General features: G+C 40.2%; 2 protein-coding genes across 6 annotated transcripts; one reads left to right on the top strand and one right to left on the bottom strand.

The window, feature by feature from the left end:
* Positions 1–1,355: 1,355 nt before the first annotated feature.
* Positions 1,356–3,872, bottom strand: LOC125481644 (endoplasmic reticulum metallopeptidase 1-like; the record flags this gene model as incomplete). Its single annotated transcript, XM_048593467.1, has 2 exons — positions 3,439–3,872; positions 1,356–1,654 (listed from the first exon to the last, which is right to left on the bottom strand). Coding segments are annotated over exons 1-2 (628 nt in total), but the record flags the coding sequence as incomplete, so codon positions are not given.
* Positions 3,873–4,321: 449 nt separating this feature from the next.
* On the top strand, positions 4,322–20,124 carry LOC109935097 (melanoma antigen recognized by T-cells 1). Of its 5 annotated transcripts, none has more exons than XM_048593469.1 (6): positions 4,322–4,418; positions 6,379–6,456; positions 13,398–13,495; positions 18,638–18,734; positions 19,220–19,336; positions 19,920–20,124. In XM_048593469.1, the coding sequence occupies exons 3-6, from the start codon at positions 13,422–13,424 to the stop codon at positions 19,986–19,988; spliced, it is 357 nt and encodes a 118-aa protein (XP_048449426.1). In that variant the 5' UTR covers positions 4,322–4,418; positions 6,379–6,456; positions 13,398–13,421; the 3' UTR covers positions 19,989–20,124. The 5 variants fall into 5 exon arrangements, with proteins under 5 accessions (XP_048449426.1, XP_048449425.1, XP_048449428.1 ...); XM_048593468.1 differs by having other exon boundaries at positions 13,359–13,495; XM_048593471.1 differs by lacking the exons at positions 4,322–4,418; positions 6,379–6,456 and adding an exon at positions 12,952–13,131 and having other exon boundaries at positions 13,420–13,495.
* The last annotated feature ends 373 nt before the right edge of the window (positions 20,125–20,497 follow it).

Raw genomic sequence — 20,497 nt, 5'->3', positions numbered from 1 at the left:
CTGCCAGACCGGCTGAGCTTTTCCAGCAATTTCTGTTTTTGTTTCTGATTTACAGCATCCACAGTCCTTTTGGTTTTTATTATGAATTCTGATATGCTGGCATTTATGCTTCTCCTAAAAATTAACAGGTAAAATGAAGACATCCTCTATACAGACAACTATTAAAATTCCAGGAATGCTAATATCCCTGATTTTCTTTAAAGAAAATCAGTGAATAAACCTATTCACACAAAGAACTTAAAAATAGTAAAATAAGTTCATTTTTAAAATCTTAAATTTTATCCTGATACATGCCTATAGTTACAAGAAGCATCTTTTAAATGTGATCAGGTCTGAATTAGTTAAGAGTTTCATTTTCAAAGAATTACATTATGGACACAGAAAATGATTTTCTGTTTCCTAATCCACTGGTTGCATCCCATTTAGACTTCAAAAGGATCTATTCTGTCACACTTTCTGTACAACTCTTGCATCTACTTCATAAATAAGTATCTTTCCCTCACCATTATAACACTGAGCAGAAATACCGCAATTGGTCTATGAGAAGCAGACAACACCACACATCAGGTAGGCTGCTGGAAAATAAAACATGCTACTTTTGGTTTCAAATAGAAAAACATCCAATGGTCTTCTAGAAATTCTACTCCCTACACACCTCAATAGTTCCCTCGCTGGCTTGACATCCAAACATGGGGCCCTGTCTCTAACACTACATATCCATTACTACCTTCCCTCACAATTTGGACATAATTGGTATTTCAGGAGTACAGCCAAGTGCAAATGTCCAGGTCTCCCCCTCTATTAGCTACACTCCAAATCTTTGACACACTAAAGCTACAATCTGATGTCACCTTCAACATAAGGAAGCTGGCTTTAGTAAGACAAGCATGGGGAAGTAATCCCATGTGCTCAATTTAAAGTAATGCCTGCTGGGATCAGCAATTATATAGGGCTCTGGAGGGAGCACAGGGAGTGATTACACTAAATAAGGAACTTTGTTTCAAGATATGAGTTTTGTCCTCAAATAACCCTAAAAAAACTACAATTGAGACTTTGGCCCTTCATTTCAAGCAAGATTTCATCACATGAAAGTTTTTTTGAATATTGCAGCACCATATGTGGAACTTTTGTTTGTTTAGTTTCAATCAGCCTTGCAGTCCTGTCTTTTCACATTAGCTGTCAGAAAGAAGATCCGAGCCCATTTCAGCTGTCATTGATCCAAATGTTGCTTTGGGAGAATTTCAAGTTAGAGTGTACACACCTGAAATACCAGTTGGAACTGTTATAGATTACTGTATAATTATTTAGGATAAAGGGCAGTAAAAAAAGCACAGAACAAAAAAAAAAGTCTTTACCTGGACTGTTGGCCACTGAATCAAAATGGCAATTTGCAAGCACTGCATGTTTTGCTCCTTTCTTTGGTTCCAGCTTCACAACAACATTGGTAATATTATCATAGTAGCTACTGAAACCTCCAAGAAAATCAATGCTGAAAAAGCCAGTTGGTCTCTGGATATCCACTACAATGTTATTTGCTACTGCCTTTCCTTTGATTTCCTGGATCTGTTTTAGCAGGTAGTTCACAGTAAGGATTTCATTAGCAGGGCTCCCAACAGGCCTGGGTCCAAATTCAGTAATGTGCTGGAGATGCTTCCTGAAAAAAGAGAGATAAATCAATGTTTTGTCACCTTACTAAGTGAAACTACTTTATTCTATGTTTTGAAGAGTTAATGTCAATCTTTAGCCTCTTGTCCATATACTTCTGCCTTCAAGTCAAAATTCACCAGCCAAGATCTTTACGTTTAGTCATTCCCATCACGTGTCCAAAATTGATGCAGACTCTAGCACATTGCACTGTGCTCCAATTTCAAAAGAACACTCCTTTTTGTCCAGGTGCAATTTTTACATTCTCCAAAACCAGTTTTGAACAAGGCAAATGAGTGCTGTTTGTACTGAAACATGGGCAAAGGTATGAAGGATCTGAATATTCCAATTGTTTTAGATGAATTTCAATCCAAGGTGCAGAAATAAAAAAGGTTGCATTATTCAAGACACAGAAAGCACTTTTAAAAAATGCGGCATTGTTATTCTCAAAATCAAGATAACACTTCTCTCCACTTTTGTAATTTAAAATTGCTGGGTTGAAGTTGGCCTTTTCAGGCTCCATATGATTTTCATGAAAGCAGTCACAAGCTGATTTATGCCTGATAAGTGAGAATAAGAATTGTGACTTGGAGGCTGGAAGTGTTTACATCAGGAAATGCTACAATTTGAGTGTATTTGTGTCACCTGTAGTCCAATATGTTCACTGGGTGTTTGAAGGATTGCAACCCACAGGAGAAAATGTGAACACAGATCTATTTCGAAGTGGGTGGGGTATTGGAAAAGAGGGTTGAAAGGCCATAATGCTGATCCACATTGCTGTATTTACTGTTCTGAGTTTCCAACATCATCATCCATGAGAATGGGCCTTAAAACCAAACCAACACTGGTCACCTCCATCTCCGAGCCCATTTTCATCTCCAACCCAAGCCTGCCTCACAAACACAAAAATAGGGCAAGCAGACTCCTTTAGGATGAAGATGGGATTAAGATAATTACCTAACATATGATATCACTCTCAAAACAAAAATCACAGCCTCACTATAACAGCAGGGATGCAGATAGGAGGAAATCGGCTAAGTTCCATTTTCTTTTCAGTGGAGGGCTCAGGTGTAAAACATTCTGATCCTAAGGCAGTAAATATATTGGGCTAGGAAGTCTGACATAATCCAAATACACAACTTCAGAATCCGTGGATCACCAATAGAGCACACAGTTCAAGCCAAAACAGACCAAAAACTAGTGCCTGCATTCTACCAGTCAGTCACTTTCTTACTGCAAAACTGCAGCTGCTGTTATTTTCGATATCATTAGAAATTAAACGTAGGTAGAATAAAACTTCAAATTCAAGTACACCATGGCATGTATACTTCTAATTACTACTCCAACATTACACTGTTTGGTTCTGTTCAACTGAAGCTGGTTACCAAATACTTGTTAATGTGACACCTACAAAGTGTTATCTCCTTTTAAGTTCGGTAGCCTTGCATCTCTGCTGGAAACAGCATGTCTCTGGAGCTTAGCACTACCAAGCAATCAAATAGGTAACTCAGAACTTTGAGTATTACTGAAAAAAAATTCACAAGTCTTACATTCATTAGGGCAGGGCAATTATTGGTACTCTTACAAAGTATCCTGCTAAGTGCATATAAGCAAACTTTGACAAAATGAATCTTTATTCAGCATTATCTACGAGTGTTCGAATTAAGGAAGTGTATATAAAGACAAAAAGAGCACTACATTAAAGCGTTGTCAGGTTGGATGACAGTCACAGGAATTGGCAAGGTTCAATCTAACTGGGACGTTGCAGGCTGAAGGTCTCTATCTCCGGGTTACCTTGCCGCCTTGGCGTCGAAGCCATCCCGGTGCTGGCTGGGCCCCACTGCCACAAGCTGCCGCAGGGAGAGGTGAATCAGTACCCACAGCAGCAGCAAGTAGATGGCTACCAACAATGAGGCCCCCGCATCCGCTACCTCTCCGACAGTTCTCACACCATCTTCCCGGCCTTTCCCGGGTCTGTGCCAGCCCCGAGCTCTGGCCCACGAAACCGGTTCCGCAGACGCGGCCTGAGTCTCGGCCGCCTTCGCCCCTACCCCACGAATCCGGACAGCACGGCTCCTGGAGCCGCTCTCCAACCCTGACTTCTCCCCGGTGACCGCCGACATTGGAGCTCAACTCCTGGGACTGCCCGGCCGGTGACCCCGCCCCTCAGGCTGGGACCGACACCGCGCCCCCCGGCTCGGACCGACATCGACCCATGACGCGGGCTGACACCCCGCCCCCGAATCCGTATGACCCCACCCACAGGCTACGTCCGACCCCACCCCCGGTTCGGACGGAGACCGTTCCCCGCAGGCTTGGACTGGAGACCCCGCCCACGGCTCCGTATGACCCCGCCCCCCGGCTCGGACGAAGACCCTGTCCCCGAGGTTTGGACTGACACCACAACTACTGCGCGGACTGACTCCAGCCCCCCCACCCCCGAGCGGACTGTCACCCCGCCCCCGGCTCCGAATGACCCCGCCCCCGGCGCGGAATGATCCCGCCCCCGGCTCCGAATGACCCCGCCTCCCGGCGCGGACTGACACCCTGCCCGCCGGCCACGTTTGACCCCGCCCCCGGATCCCGCATGACCCCGCGTATCAGGCTCGGACTGACACCGCGCCCCGCCGGACAGGACTGACCCCGCCCCCTGACTGGGAATGACCCCGCCACCCAACTCGGACTTACACCCTATAACAGAGCTCCCACCTCGGGAAGAGACCCCGCCCCTTTTCCTGGGATCACGCCTCTTGTCGGAAAAGTGCCGCTCCCCGGTATGAGAGATGGTAGGAACTGCAGAATCTGAGATAACAAGGTGTAGAGCTTGGCCTGCTGTGTTCATCCAGCTCTACACCTTGTTATCCCCGATATGAGACCCCGGCCTTTCGTCAGGCCCCCCCCCCGACCTGCCAGCATCCCTAATTTCGTGTGGGTGTTTATTCAGCCACATGGACCAAGGGTTCAAGCCTCACTCCAGAATCTGAAATAGTAATTTAGTCTTACATGCCAGAGGGTCGATTGCATTGCTAACAGTACTAGCACGAAAGTCTGTCTACTGTCTAAGGTATTCCAGAGCACAATTTAATAAGGAACAAAGAAGTTCCCATGAACGATATTTTCTCTCTACGACCACCCATAGGTACTGGAGTAATAGTGACTGCGTTTCTTACGTAATTCATCAGTTGTGAAGCAATTTAGAGTCATACAGCACGGAAACAGACCCTTTGGCCCAACTCATCTATGCTAACCAGGTTTCCTAAACTGAACTAGTCCCATTTGCCCGCATGTGGCCCCCATCCCTCTAAACCTTTCCTATCCTTGTACCTGTCCAAATGTATTTTTACATTGTAGTCGCCTCTACCACTTCCTCTGGCAGCTCATTCCATATACACACTACCCTGTGTGAAAAAAATTACCCCTCAGGTCCCTTTCAAATCTTTCCCTTCTCCTTAAAGTAATGCTGTCTAGTTTTGGACACCCCTATCCTGGGGAAAAGACCATGGCTTAGACCGTATGTATGCCCCTCATGATTTTATAAACTTCTATAAGGTCACCAATCAGCCTCCTATGCTCAAGGGGAAAAATGTTTCAGCCTGCTGAGCCCCTCCTTATAGCTGAAACCCTCCAATCTCAGTAAATTCCTTGTAAATCTTATTTCGCCCTTTCCAGTTTAATAACATCCTATTTATCACAAGGCAAACCAGAATTATACACAGTATTCCAAATGTAGCCTCATCAATATCTTGTACAGCCATAACATGACGTCCCAACTCTTGTATTCAGTGCTCTTACCGATGAATGCAAATGTGGCAAATGCCTACTTCACCACTCTGTCTACCTGTGATGCCATTTTCAAGGAACTATGTACTTGTACCCCCAGGTCTCCCTGTTCGACAACACTCACTAAGGCCCTACCATTAACTGTGTAAGTCCTTCCCTGGTTTGTCTTACCAAAATACAACGCGCCACATTTATCTGCATTGAATTCCATCTGTCATTCCTCAGTCCACTGACCCAGTTGATGAAGATCCCGTCACACACTCAGATAACCATCTTCACTGTCCATTATACCACCAATTTTGGTGTCATCCCTAAAGTTACTAACCATGCCTCCGATATTTTCATTCAAATTGTTTATGTAAATGATGAACAACCATGGACCCAGCATTGATCCTTGCGGCACACCAATGGTCACAGGCCTCCAGACTGAACCCTCTACCATTATCCTCTGTCTTCAACCATCAAGTCAACTTTGTATCAAATTGGCTAGCTCTTCCTGGATCCCATGTGATCTAACGTTCCTAACCAGTCTACCATGCGGTACCTCATCAAAGGTCTAGCATGAGCTGTAGACGTCTACTGCTCTGCCTTCATCTGTCTTCTTGGTTACCTCTTCAAAAACTCAAATTTGTGAGACACAACTTCCTAAGCATAAAACCAAATTTGAAACATCCTAACAGCTTGGATGCTCTTACTACAAATTGCTGAAAAATGTATCAAATTTATCTGAAATTAAAGTTTCCAGAGAGAAGTCATGTTCCCTAGCCTCTTGAAAACCATGCAGTGCTCACAACCATACAAATATTACCATTGTTGTTTGGCATGCATTCGAGATTTATGTATCGCCAGGTAGACTGTGTCTAACTAACTAGATATATCTGAGAATATTCTGGCAATTTTGATGACGTGTTGGTTATCTTCAACCCGAAACATTAACTATATTTCTCTCCACAGATGCTGCCTGACCTGAACATTCCCAATGTTTTCCATTTTTATTTTTGGACACTATTTGATCTACCTACTTCATCCAAGGTTGGAAACCCTTCAATTCACCCAGTTTAGTACCTACTGCACCCTGAGCTTTTGCCTCTTTAGACCTACCTGTGGTCTTCAATATAAGCTGTGGCTCAGTATCAGGTGACCCTCTTCACACAAGATTCTTGGTTCAATTCCCATTGCAGCACTTCATCACTCAAATCTAGACTGCTGTGCAGTATTGAGAAAGTGCTGCATTATGAGAGGTAAATGTAAAAGATCCTGGAGCACTATTTTCGAAGAGGGGCAGTGGCATTATCTCTCCTGTTCTAGACAATATTTATCCCTCAATCAACATCATAAGACACATTATCTGGTCACCATCATATTGCTATTTGTGGGATGTTGCTATGTACAAATTGGCAGTCATATTTCCAACATTGCTACAGTGACTACATTTCAGAAGTATTTAATTGGCTGTAAGATGCTTCATGATCCTACGGCAGGACTTCACAAGCTGTTGGTTGTGACTTAGTGAGTGAGTGTTAAAGAATGTAGGGATGTGAATACGAGTGGCAGACAGTGAATGAGAGTGAGAATGTGAGGAAGTGAGTATTTTGACCGTGAGTGAAATGAGTATGTTACAGAGTGAATGAGGGTGAGAGTTCATGAGTATGCTGAGTGTGTGGTAGAGTGTGAGAGTATGAGTGACAGAGAGAGAGCTCATGACTGAGAGAGTGGAAGGAAGTGAACATGTGTGGCAGAGAATGAGTGAAAGTGTGAGTGAGCATGTGAGGGAGAGAAAGGAGGTAACTAATTGACATAACAAAGGATAACAACTCAACATTTGCTCATACACTGAACCCTGAGTAAGAAGTAATGTTATTGAAACAAAAGATTATTAGGGGACTAAACAGGGTGGATGCTGAGAGACATTTCCCCTTGTGTGGAGTTGAAACATATGGGACAAAGTTTAAAATTTAGTGTCCGTCAGTTGAGGCTGAGATAAGGAGAATTCCTTTCTCTCAGAGGGCCGTCAGTTTATGGAATTCTCTTCCCAAAGAGCAGTGGAACATGGATCATTCAATATTTTGAAGACTGAGTTATATAAATTTTTGATCAACAGTATCGACAGTCAAGTGCGATGGGGGTCAGAACTGGAATGTGGTGTTGAGGCCACAACTAGATCAGCATGGCATTATCAAATAGCAAAGCATACTTGAGGGGTCAAATGACCTACCCTTGCTCCTAATTCTTATGTTAATCTGATTGGGACGTTGCTATGTTAATTTTCTGGCAAATACCAAGTAAAATATCATACCGTTTAATCCCACATAAACTCACCTCTCTGCATTATATCAGGATGGGTCTCTGAAGAAAGAATGTTTTGTCATTTAACCAGTTCCTTAATTGCAATTTTGATGGAGTAAAGTCATAAGCTAGGCAAGCTGAACAGATTTTTTATTCCTGCAACAACTAATCTTATTAGATCAAATTTTATTTGCATTTTCAATTGTTCCAGTAACTACATAATTTTGACAGCTTTTGGTGAATATTCTTAAAAAGATTCTTGAAAGTTTTGAAAAATGGTTTCTAGGAAAGAAGGAGTTAGTTTTGCATTGTTAAGGTACTGTAGTATTTGGTAGCATTTGGACCAGACTATAAATATATTTACCAGCAAATTTCCAGAGTTCTCAATACATTAGAAAATAAGCTGTTTTTCAGTAGAGTCATAAAACCAAGACACTTCCAATTCCCTATGCCAATTTTACAGTTTCCATTTTTCTGGTCCTAACTGTTTTACCGTGGTTATCCCAGCCCTTTACATCTCCATTGTCCATCAGGATGGCTTGAGGTGTCTTGGCATCTTCTTTGAAAGGAAGTCCAGCCAGTCCTCATTCACTACCATGCTCTTTTGTCTGGCCAAATATCTGCTTGTATTTGTGCAAATTTGCCTTTGACTCCTCTGACTTCTTCCAAACAAAATGTGTTGCTATGGGCAACCATATGTGACCTGTCTGTGCTGCTTCTTCATTGGAAACACTTTGTTCTGGTCCCATTCAGGTCTCCTCTTTACTCAGCACATTGAACAATGTATTGGTGCTTTCAGCCAGGACTTGGAAATGTCATTAACATTACTTCTGATATATTCTCCTTCCTTATCTTCACATGGTCCATCTCAAACTCTTTCCCTTCCCTGCTGTGAACCAATATGTTTTCTAGGGCCATTGATTCCCTCATTTAACCTGGTGATGACTCTAGTACAATAGTCCTGATTTCTCTGTCTCTATCACTTTTTGATAATGCCACTGACCGTCTTCCTTATTTTTCAAGTAAGGTTTTCCTCTGCCATGATCGATAGGGTCATGCTTGTCCCATTTATATCCCACACCTTGCCCTCACACCATTCTCGCATTCCCAGCTGGACAAAAAAGTTTCACTTGCCCTCACTGGATTTTTGTCCACCTTTTTCATTCCTCACAGTAAATTACCTTCCAAAGTGCAACCATTCTTGTTTAATGTAGACACATGTAGTGGATATTCTGCATACTGCAACAATATAGGCAACATTGAGAACAATGATTGGTTAATCAGTTTTAAATGTTTTAGATTGTGTGTTGAATGTTGTTCAGAACACAAGTTGTATTGGGTGTCTCCACATATCACTGTAGTATGACTGGATAGCAGAATGAAACAATTACTATGTTACTTGGTTGTTTCAATTTACACCATAGGATGTCCTGTGCCTTGAGCCAAATATGGCTGGGATGAACAAGCAGTGGGAAATTGAATAAAACATACGGGAAAGCAAAGAGCAAGTATGAAAAAACAACAAATGTAAACCTATTAAATTTAGATTCCAGTAAAGAAATGATGCATTCTGATTAAAAAGAGGCACAAAGTCTGCCGATAAGAATGTTTGTTGCCACATGTCCAAAGTAGATTATCGAGCATCCAGTTCAAAAATGTAATTGAGTTGATAGGATTAACAGAATATCTTGATCATGAAATCGGCTTCAGGCATTGTGCAGTTAGTAAAACCTCGAACTCACTTCACACCTCAATTAGGAGTTTCTGTGGGAAAATTATTGTTCTAAAATAAGATTAACACAAAGTTGGTCCCGAAAACGTTGTCACTTTACTCCATCAGAGTGTAACAACTAACTATAACTAACTAAGGACAAACTATCTTTAAGTAATGCTCTGGCATCCTTTTGAAGAGATGTGTACATAGACTTTCAAAAAGAGTTTGATAAAGTGCCTTTTAAGCAAAGTTGGAGCTCATGAAATAAAAGGGACAACATAAATATTAATTTGGTTGATATACAGGGCACAGAGAGTATTTGTGAAGCTTGTTTTTCAGACTATAGAAGGATCTAAGCTGATGCTTCCCGGGGCGTTTTTAGGACCTCTGCTCTTCTTAATACTTATCAATGACCTAGACTTTAGAGTTTGGGGATCGCAATTTCCAAATGTAGATGGATTGAAAGTTGGAATTATTGTGAACTGTAAGGAAGACAGTATTAAACGGTTATTTAGTAGTACAGAACTTGAGTATTGTTGAAACAATGGATTTTGTGGATGCTTTTAGTCTTGCACTCATCAGGATTTTTCACAAGAATGCAAATTTAAGTGGAAAACCAACATTTATACTGTTTGAGAGGAAAATGTTGATTGGTTGGCAAATAGACTCTGTTTTAAAGAGGTACTGCCATGGTGAATGCACCCATTAATGCTGATTGACAGTTAACAGCCAGGCTTTATAATATTTTAATCCCGGCAGGGTTGATTAGTTGATCAGGGCATTGCTCTAAGAAATGAACCAGTGAATGGTTATCATCTATTGTGCTGAATTGAAACAGATATAATGCAAATAAATAACATTTATGTCTGCAAAGCACAGGGTTCTGTGTATTAATATATGTCGCTTCTAGTATGTGAAAGTGCACCACACTCCAAACCCAAATGGCAATGCTAAATTGGTTGTCAATGTAATTCTTCACACATGCAGGATTATCCAACAAATGTTGTCCAATTGCAGAAGTATATCTAATGTTGGACAGTGTTGTACATTTTTCAAACACAGGCAGGTTGTGTAGGGTCAGTACCTTGTTGCAAACAGCCAAAGGATATGTTGTTTGATACAAACTGCCTAGCTTTAGGACATACAGCCTACATACCTGGAATCACACCAGCACGGAAAATTGTACACAACCTTACTCTTTTGTGCAATAGCAGCATGTCTTTACTGGCTTGACAGTAGCTTCCTGTGAATGTTTGGACATGACCCGTGTTGCTATATTTTCTGCAGTTCAGGAGAATGAGAGGAGATCTACTTGAGGGATATAAGATGCTAAAAGGGATTGACAAATTAGATGTAGAAAGGACGTTTCCTCTTGTGGGGCAATCTTGAACAAGAGGTCATAACTTGGGTTAAATAATAGTAAATTAGAAAGAGATGAGGAGAAATAACTTATCTGGAAGGGTTGTGAATCTATGGAATTTGCTACCAGAGAGTATGATGGATGCTTGGACATTGAGGAAGAGATAAACTGATTTTTAATTAGTAATGGTTTGAAAGGCTATGAAAAGCAGGTAGGAAAATGGAGTTGAGGCAAAGATGAGATCAGTCATGATTGTATTGAATGGTGGAGCAGGCTTGAAGGGCTGTATTACATCCTTCTGCTCCCAATTCCTGTGTACTGCAGCAAGCAGCATGAAGCAACTAGTTTCACCTGCAAATTAAATTGTAAGATAACTTACCCTAGCAGAGAAATCTAAGGTAGACTGGACACTTCTTACAACCAAGAATGGATTTCAAAAAATTCAATGTCTTCCTTTTTCTCAGTGGAAACTGTTATTCTTTGAATAAATAAATAAAAGTCAGGCATGATCTTTGGCAGATGTGGACTTGATGAGCTGAATGACTTTTTCTGTTCCTTGTGCTTTTGATTTTCCAATGTTCCTACATTTTGTACTTTTGCTGTCACGATTATTATTCAAAAGTTATCATTCATCTGTGTCAGTGTTGGATATGACTCTAACTGACTGGAAGAGGTGGTTTTGCAAAAGCATAACACGTGTCTTACATAAACAGAAGGTTTTTATATAAGCTAGGCTACTTTATATTGTCAATAAAAGTATGACCATGGCTTCTGTACTGCAATAACACTTTATTTTTCAGCAATGTACTAGGCAAAGGAATCAGTACCCGTGCCTGCAAACAACATTTTCTGATCCTTTGAGATGTGATTAAATGTTCCCTGTCATCTTAACTAAATCTTAAATAACCAGAAGCAACAATGTGGTTGATTTGAACTGCCCTCTTAAATAGCTTAACAAGTCACTCAATTGGATCAAACTGTTACAAAGAAGTCTAATAATGAAGGAGATAAACCCAACGTTAGCCTAGGTACTGAACAAAGTACAAAAAACAAAGGCACATCATATCCAGTTAACCTTGCAAAATCCATCTCACTAACATGTGGGATTTGGGCAAATGTTAATAGTTTTATTATCTTTATGACTTGGCAACGTAAAGATTTATCAGCTAAAATTTTAACTAAGGGAGATTTCAGATCATTAAAGGAACACAGTTAGCATCACTAGCTATTGACACAGTCTTATGGTAAGAATCGATTCTGGGTTACATTATAGTAATGATTATAGTATAAGATTACAATACAGTGCCAGGTAATTAAAGAATGTTAATACACTTTGTAGCACCTGATATATATCAGCAAAGTAGACCAGGAATCTCTCCTACTCCTATTGCTTGCCATTAGTGTATGTTGGAATAATTTGCTGTTTGGCCACATGATGGGTGCACCTTGCTTAAGATCAAGTTCTGGATTTGGACCAAACCTGGAGCTTCTGGATCAGAGGTAGGGATGCTACCCACTATGCTATAGATCTCCAATGTGTTAAGCTTACTCAGATTTAATTTCAGAGTATGGGTACTAGATCTAGGTTTCAGTTCACGTAAGCTTTAATTATAGTTTTGAAGCAACAGCATGCATTCACAAACTCTACCTTGGACTTGACAATGAGGATCAGGCAGTAGAAACAAGTTAAATTTTTTGTAAATAGAATGCGGTTACCAATCAAAGAAGCCCTCTGCAATCTAACAGTCTATCTTGCAACCTGGGCTCACACAAATACCTGCACGGATCAGATATCAGAAGACCAAAAACACAAGCTGAACAAATCCCAGCATGAACCAGAAACATTAAGAGCTGATGTAGGCTCAGATTGGGATAAAAACCAACACATAATCAGGAATAATGCTTGAGAACTTATGTATGAATTATGTGAATCTCCTTGAATAACATTGAGAGAAACATTGCTTTCAGCTCCAAAGAGAGACAATAAATAAATCACATGCTGGAAAAAGTAACAAAGAGGTTCTGTTCGGATTCTAAACTAAATTTCAGTCTTATGCTTATTCAGTGTTATTAAAACAGACAGCAAATTGAATTGACAGAATCTGCTAATAGTTTTCTTCGATTCTTGTATGTTGCTGTGCTGCTTATTCATGCCTATTAGAGCTAAGACATCTCCAATGGTCAGGTCTCAGTCTCATGATAGTCATGAGAACTCTGATCAAAGAAGTGGGGCAGAAAATATGAGTAATGATGAGTAGAATCATACAGCACGGAAAAGAGTAACACCACTGCTGCTCAGTCCACGATTCAGGAATCCACCAGACGTCAGCACCAGCTTCTAACACGGGTAAAGTTGCTCGTACTTACTACTGGTGCAACTAAATTAGCTTGCTTTAGCTTTAGTTTTAATTCAATTGAATAACATTTAAGTATTGAGAAAATTTCCTATGTTCAATCATGTGATACTGTTATTTAATGTATTTCATAACTTAATTAAAAACTTACTGAGTATATTGTAGTGCTCACTGTGAATCAAATGATGGAAAGATCTCGCATTTTATTTTTTTTATCAAGGAATCTGTGCTCTTGCTTATATTTGTTCTTCCCCCCAAGACTGATTCACATTAATCCTCAGAAATGCCAAAAGGTGATTACATCATGCCAGGATCTTTTGGAGGTGGAAGAGGTGGACTTTACCTCAGATCAGAAGAGTAAGTTCGAGCATCCATTATCTGGAAAGGCAGGCATATTGATCACTTTTTCTACTGTAGTGTTGTTCTGAGAGTTTATAGTCTCTGCCATTGGCATTATTTGATGGCACTCTTCCAATTTTGCTAAATTGGGTCATGTATTAAATTCATTTGCTTCCTCAGTTAAAAACCTGATTACATTCATCTGTGACTCTCAGAATCAACTGAGAAATTCTGTTGTGAAAAGCAGCAGATTTAGCACAGTTGATCTTACTATTACTCTATTGTTTGATTGTCAATTTAAGCTCTGACCAGATTAAATTGTGTCTTCCAAGTTTCTGCTATTGCTGCATGGAAACAAACATTTTTTCCAACTTCTTGGAAGACGCTGTAAATGCATTACTACTGTATAAAGTACCTTCTTGTAACCCACTATGCAGATTTAAAATGGTATATGTGTGATCTTGATTGGATTGTGCCCATTAACCTTGACAGTATTATTTAAAAATGCTTATATTGGATTATAAACAATTAGTTGTAGCTCTGTAACTTGCTAGCAAATACAATTTGTACATGGAATTGATAGAAGCCTCTTTACTAAAAAGGTTCATTTAAAAATGATGAAAAGCTAGATAATCTGAAGGAGAAAAGGCAGAAAGATGTGTGATAGGACAAGATAGAAGTAAGATGACAGCAGACTTTGGTGCAACACAGACAGTGGCATTGAACTTCTGGAGTTGGATGGCACACTTCTCTTCTGTAAATACAATATAATTCTCCCAGAGTCAGAGTTTTACAGCAAGGAAAGAGGATCTTCAGCCCATTGTCTCCACCCTAATCCCATTTTCCACCACTTGGCTTAGTACCTTGTACACTGTGGCATTTCAAGTGTTCATCTAAATAGTTACATTTTGAGAGGGTTCCCACTTTTACCACTTTTTCAACCAATGACTTCAGATAAACCCTATTCTCTGGGTTAAAAAAAAATCCTCAAATCCCCTCTAAATCTCCATCCTATCCATTCTAGTTTGTTTAAGAATATCACGTCCTAATCTTGATTTCTATGCCAACATTGCATCTCTATTCACTATAAAGAACAACAAAGTATTCTTTTTTTCCCCAAAAGTTCACATTTGCACCAATCTGGTTGGAATTAGACCCAGTTTTTCAATGTTAAGGGATGGAGAACAGGTAGGGAACTGGTTTGTGTTAAATAAATCTACTTTACATTTTAATAGAATAGAATATCCTTTATTGTCACGTTTTCTAATAATCTGTTCAGAGTTGTTGTTATAACACACCTTTGGCACAAATGGGACTTGAATCCAGTTCTCCTAGCCCAGAGTAGGAACACTACCACAAGAATCCAACAAAGTACTAAAACCTCACCATTGTCTTCCAGCTTCACACACTCATTGTCACTTTTTCCCTGATGGGGCTTATGTTTTCACTAATTATCCCCTTGCCTCTAATATATTTACGAAACAGCTTTGCATTTCCTTTGTTCTACTTGCTCATAGTTTACCAAGTCCCCACTTCACGATTTATTTTTTGAGTAACCCCCTCCACTTTCTATACTCTCCTTGGGTTTCTGCTGTTTTGAGTCCTCAGTTGGAAAAATGTGAAGTCATTCGTTTTGGAAGGGAGAACAGAATATTATTTAATTGGAGAGAAACCTGCAACACAAAGGGACTTAGGGACACTCGAGTACGAAACACAAAAAAACTAGCACACAAGTGCAGCATGTAATCAGGAAGGCTAATGAATGTTGGTTTTAATTTCAAGGGAGTTGAAGCATAAGAGTAGGGAAAGTTTACTGCAACTATACAAGTTGCTGATGAGACCACACTGTAGCATTGTGAGGTCCAGCACTACTGGCTCTCTTTTAGGACTTTCTATGCGCTGGCTTAACAATCTCACCTCGACACATTTTAAGAACTCTGCCCTTCTCTAAGCCTTTCACACTTTGCCTATCCCAGTTGACATTGAGGAAGTTGAAATCTCCTACTATTATTGCACTATTATTTTTACACTTCTGAGATTTGATTTCATATCTGTCCTTTTTCTCTCCCTGAATGTTTGGTTCTCTATATAACACTCCCAGCAATGTAACGTGAGATAACAAGGTGTAGAGCTGGATGAACACAGCAGGCCAAGCAGCAGAGGAGCAGGAAAGCTGATGTTTCGGGCCTAGACTTTCTTCAGAAAATCTTTTTTCAGGAGATGCCGGTGCATTGTTGCGAGTGTGTGTTTCAGGAGTTGCAGGGAGAAATGTTTTTGAAGGATCTCAATGTTCTGAATGTAGACATTGTTGCAGTTGGGGCCAAATTGGGAAGGCCTAAATGTGGACTGTAGTCCATTAGGGATAATCTGGTTCCATAGGCATGTATTAAGAAAGGTAATGTGGCTGTAGTACCCGGTTTGCTTCAGGACGTGGTCGAGCAGCATCCCCAGCAATGTAACCCCTCTTTTAGTTTTTTTAAAAATTCTTCCCATTTGGCTTATTTGAGGAATTTTCAAAGACATAATTCATCCTCATTACAGTAATTGACTCCTTGCTCACTATTGTTAACTAATCTCCTCCAGAATACAGAGTCATGTCCCTCCCTCAGCCATGCCTCAGTAATAACAATGATATCACATCCCCGTGTATTAATCAACTCCCTCAACTCATCTGCCTTGTTTGCAAGTCTCCATGCATTAAAATGTCATTCAAGCTTGCCATGCTCCCTTGTGTCTTAACTTGATAATGTGCACTTTACCTGCCAGACTTACTCAGTTTTTCCTTTATAGATCTGTGCATTATCTCCAACCAAGTTAGCTTAAATCCCACCAATAGGGCAATGTCCCCCATCCCAACCTGCAAGCATGCTGGTTCCTTTGTGGTTCAGGTGTAAAATGTCAGACTTTTAACTGGTCCCACCTTCCCCAGAAATGGTGTCAGTGTTTCAGGAATCTAAAGTCCTCTCTCCTGCAGCAACTCTTCAGATACACGTTCATCTGTTCTATCCTCATTCCTACACTCACCAACACATGGCACTGGGAATAATCCAGAGATTATATTCTTTGAGGTCCTGCTCTTTAATCTGCTACTGAACACCCTAAATTTTTGATGCACACCCTCATCCCTCTTTCTACCCTTATCATTGCGGTTCACATACATGGCAATCTCTAACTATTCAACCTCCCTGTTCAGAATTCCCTGCAACTGTTCAGCGAGTTCCTTGACCCTGGTGCCACACAATCTTAGAGTAAAATCTGTGTTCACAGGAACACATGTCCGTACACCTCACTATTGACTCTCCTACACTATTGTTCTCGCTGACTTTATCCTCCCCTGTTGTGCAGCTTGTATCCTGGCTGCAGCCCCCAGAGGAACAGTCACTGTCACCGTATTCCAACACAGAAAATCTATTATTCAGTGAGATGCCATCTGGAACTTTCCTGAACACCATCCTGCTTCTCTTCTTCCAACTAATGGTCACCAATTCCTTCTCTGACAGTACTTCCTTGAACTATTGGGTGAATATGTCCAAAATCTGATATCCATGTAACATTCAGCCTCATGGCTAGATGATGCTCAAGCAATGAGACACAGCCCTCAAACTGGTCACACGTCCTGCAGATTCAGTCATCTAGACAGCCAAGAGTGACTTGCCAATTACTGAGTCTGCGTAACACACAATACTGAACTCCTCTGCCATATCTTGAGTTAAAATGCTCTTGACCTAAATTTAAGTAGATCATTGTTTCTCTTTTTCAAAAAGAGTTAAAATTGTTACCTGTCGTTAATGCAATTTTAAATTGAAGAGAAACAACAGGGTGGCACGGTGGTTTGCACTGTTGGCTCTCAGTGCCCAGGTTCGATTCCAACCTTGGGTAACTGTGTGGAGTTTGCAGGTTCTCAGTGTCTGTGTGGGGTTTCCGCCCAGTCCTCCTGTTTTCTCCCATAGTCCAAACACATACAGGTTAGTTGGATTGGCCATGATAAACGTGAGGTCACAGGTTCTGGGTGGGGTGCTATTTGGAGGTTTGTTGCAGACTTGATGGGCCAAATGGCCTCTTTCTGCACTGTAGGGATTCTGTGATTCCATAAACTCACTGACTACATACTCACCTCTTTGCACCAATATCACTTCTTTCAACCTTCCTGAATACTGGAAGGGTTCTGGTGGGTTTAGCTGCTCCAACTAAGCTTGGCCTGAGACTTTTATTGACAAACTCCGCTGCTGCCATTCACTTTCAGATTCCTCCACTCCCTGCTCCTCTCCAAACATCTTTTTGAAAGACAGAGCAAAAACAAAAGATCTGAGCTTCAGATGAAGAGGGCTAGGGAACAGTTAGCTCAGTTGGCCAAATGGCTAGAGTGCAATGTATAATGAATTCTACAGTGTGTGTCCAATCTACATAGCAGCGGAGATCATTCTTGAGGCCTGCCTCCACCCCTTGACCCATGGTAATATTGTGGCATAAAACACCATTACTAACCCTCAGTCACAAGCTTGTGGAAATCAAACAATGAATTGGAATGTAGCCACTATGGAAATATTGTCATTTCTTTAGTTTCTAAAACTGCATTTGCATTATGAGAGACCTATACCAGTTTAGAATGTCATGCACCCAGCACCTCACTGTCCTCCATCCCAGGTTTATTCTGGTCTTCAAGGAAATCCTTCTCGGTGAAGTCCAGCTTCCATGGACCAGCAACATAAGTACATCACTAATCAAAAAAAAAACCAAAGAACTATGGCTGTTGGACATCAGAAACAATAAGAGAAATTGCTGAAAATACTCAACAGATCTGGCAGCATTTGCAGTGAGAAAGCAGAATTAACTATTCGGGTACAAAACTGAATCGAGTCCAAAGCTGAAATTTTGAAACCATTGATAAAGGGTGACAGAACATGACAAGTTGATGAGTTAACATGCAGGTCAGCCATGATTTAACTGAATTAGCAAAGGGCTGCATAGTCTATTCCTTTTTCTATCCAAAGAGTCTAGGAAGTGATAAAGACTGAAAAGCCTACATTAACTTTCCCAAATGATAAGAGATGCACTTTTTGGAAAACGAGAAATGAAAAATTTGCATTTGGAATTAGAGAAAAGGGAGAGAACCTTAGTGTGATACTTGAATTGATACTTCTCTTTTTCCTCCTGTTTCAGGGCTGTTTGCATTGTTCTTCTGGTTATAATCCTTGTATTTCTACTGATCATTGGATGCTGGTACTACAAGAAACGTAATGGATACTTAGTTCTCCAGGTAACCTAAAAGATATTTGACTGCAGTTGTATTCAACTTAAAGCTGCTGTGTATATTGTCAAGACACTTTACAGGGGAATAGTGTTCCCTCCACAAATGAAATAAAATATCCGATTTTAATTGTTTAGCGGTTAGATCAGACCATGTGTGGTTTTAATCTCAAGATTTCAGCAATGCCAAATCCCATTAGTTTATTTACAATCTATATTCTGGATCTTTATTCAGTCTGGTGTATAGATTTTGCAGTTTTGATTGTACTTGAATTAGCAGTCGTATGTAGGAGAGATTAATGTGAACTGCATTATAACTCCCCAAATGTTTTGTCGCGAGGCAACAAATCAGCTAGACCAGGTAAATATTCAGAAGCAAAAGAATCTCATAAATGTGGGAATTGAAAAACCATATCCCAGTTAACTCATACTTGTTTATATGCTATGTTACCCTATTTGATATTGCACCCTTCAAGGTGTACCATCTAATTTCAGAACCGGCACTTATCCAATACTGTCGTGGGTTCTTTGATGGCAAGACACCATGACAGTGAGGAAGGAACCCCACTGGAGAGTAAATCATCATTGCATGATTTCACTAGCTCAAATCTGGTAAGATTTTCTCCCCCAAAATTTAATACTTTTCAGACTTGAAAATTTGCATTACATGGCTTACAATTTTGGCTCTTCTGGAAAAATTGAAGGTGTGGCATTTTGTGTAAGCAAAAAGATTGAATTTTAACACCTGATTGAATTTGTCATTTGGAGTGTGCACCAGAACCAATCAGAACAGAAGTAGCTCTGTCAATGAGATCATGGCTGATCTGCAGCCTACCTCATATCCCTTGATACCTTAGATAAATTTTTGTTGAGCAATCTCAGGTTTAAAATTAACAACTGATCTAGCATCAACTGCCTTTTGTGGAAGAGTGTTCCAAATCTCTGCCATACTGTGTGTAGAAGTGCTTCCTACAGACTAAATCTTCCTAGGTGCCTTCGTACCTTTCATAACTACAATAATTAACGTAAAATTACTATGCTCCCACATACCTGTACAACACAAACATGCTAAGCCTGTTGTGAATATGGTTTCCAGTCATAAACCATCCATCAATCGCTGCTGATTTAATCTGTCAGATTAAGCATGTAAATTAGTTTTAAAAAAACACTAATTACAATTATTTTCTCTTAACAGATTCCAAATGCTCCTCCTGCATATGAGAAAAATGCTTCAGAACAACTGCCACCGGCATATTCCCCTTAAATTGTCAAAGGGTATTAATCCTGTGCTTCCGATGTTATTATCCCAAACTTGGTTACGCAGCAATGTAATGTTTGTTTTCCGTATACATTAATTGCTTAATACTGATTTTTGCATGAAATAAACCAAAATTAAATAACTTCATTTGTTCAAAATTTAGGATCACATTTGGCAAGGCCCTTCAAAAATTTCATCAGATAAAATAATGGTTTGAATTTTAGTAACTGAATTAAACTGCACAAGAATGGTGATGTCATACACACTAGATATATATTATCATGTGAATTACAACCAGTAGAGAGAGAAGCTCGGCTTTCTTTATGAAGATGGAAAGTAAGCTGTGAGTTTACAAATCAGGATTTGATGTTCACCGAGGTCAACTTTGTTCCAAAAAAAAGTTAAATAACAGAACAGCAGCAAACATCGTAATATTAGGTTCCCTTCTAGTAAAATTAAAAAAGGTGGACAAGCAAGATTCACCTTAATTGAGATTTCTGCATCAAGTCCTATGA

Source organism: Rhincodon typus, unplaced genomic scaffold, assembly GCF_021869965.1.
Source record: "Rhincodon typus isolate 14 unplaced genomic scaffold, sRhiTyp1.1 hic_rhity00002927, whole genome shotgun sequence".
NCBI classification, from domain to species: Eukaryota; Metazoa; Chordata; class Chondrichthyes; order Orectolobiformes; family Rhincodontidae; genus Rhincodon; species Rhincodon typus.
This window is presented reverse-complemented; position numbering and strand designations above follow the sequence as displayed.

Coding starts and splice junctions, on each gene's coding strand:
- LOC109935097 (XM_048593469.1), top strand. CDS start 13,422: ATGCCAAAAGGTGATTACATCATGCCAGGATCTTTTGGAGGTGGAAGA. Junction 13,496..18,637: donor CTTTACCTCAGATCAGAAGA/GTAAGTTCGAGC, acceptor CTCCTGTTTCAG/GGCTGTTTGCATTGTTCTTC. Junction 19,337..19,919: donor ATTTCACTAGCTCAAATCTG/GTAAGATTTTCT, acceptor TTCTCTTAACAG/ATTCCAAATGCTCCTCCTGC.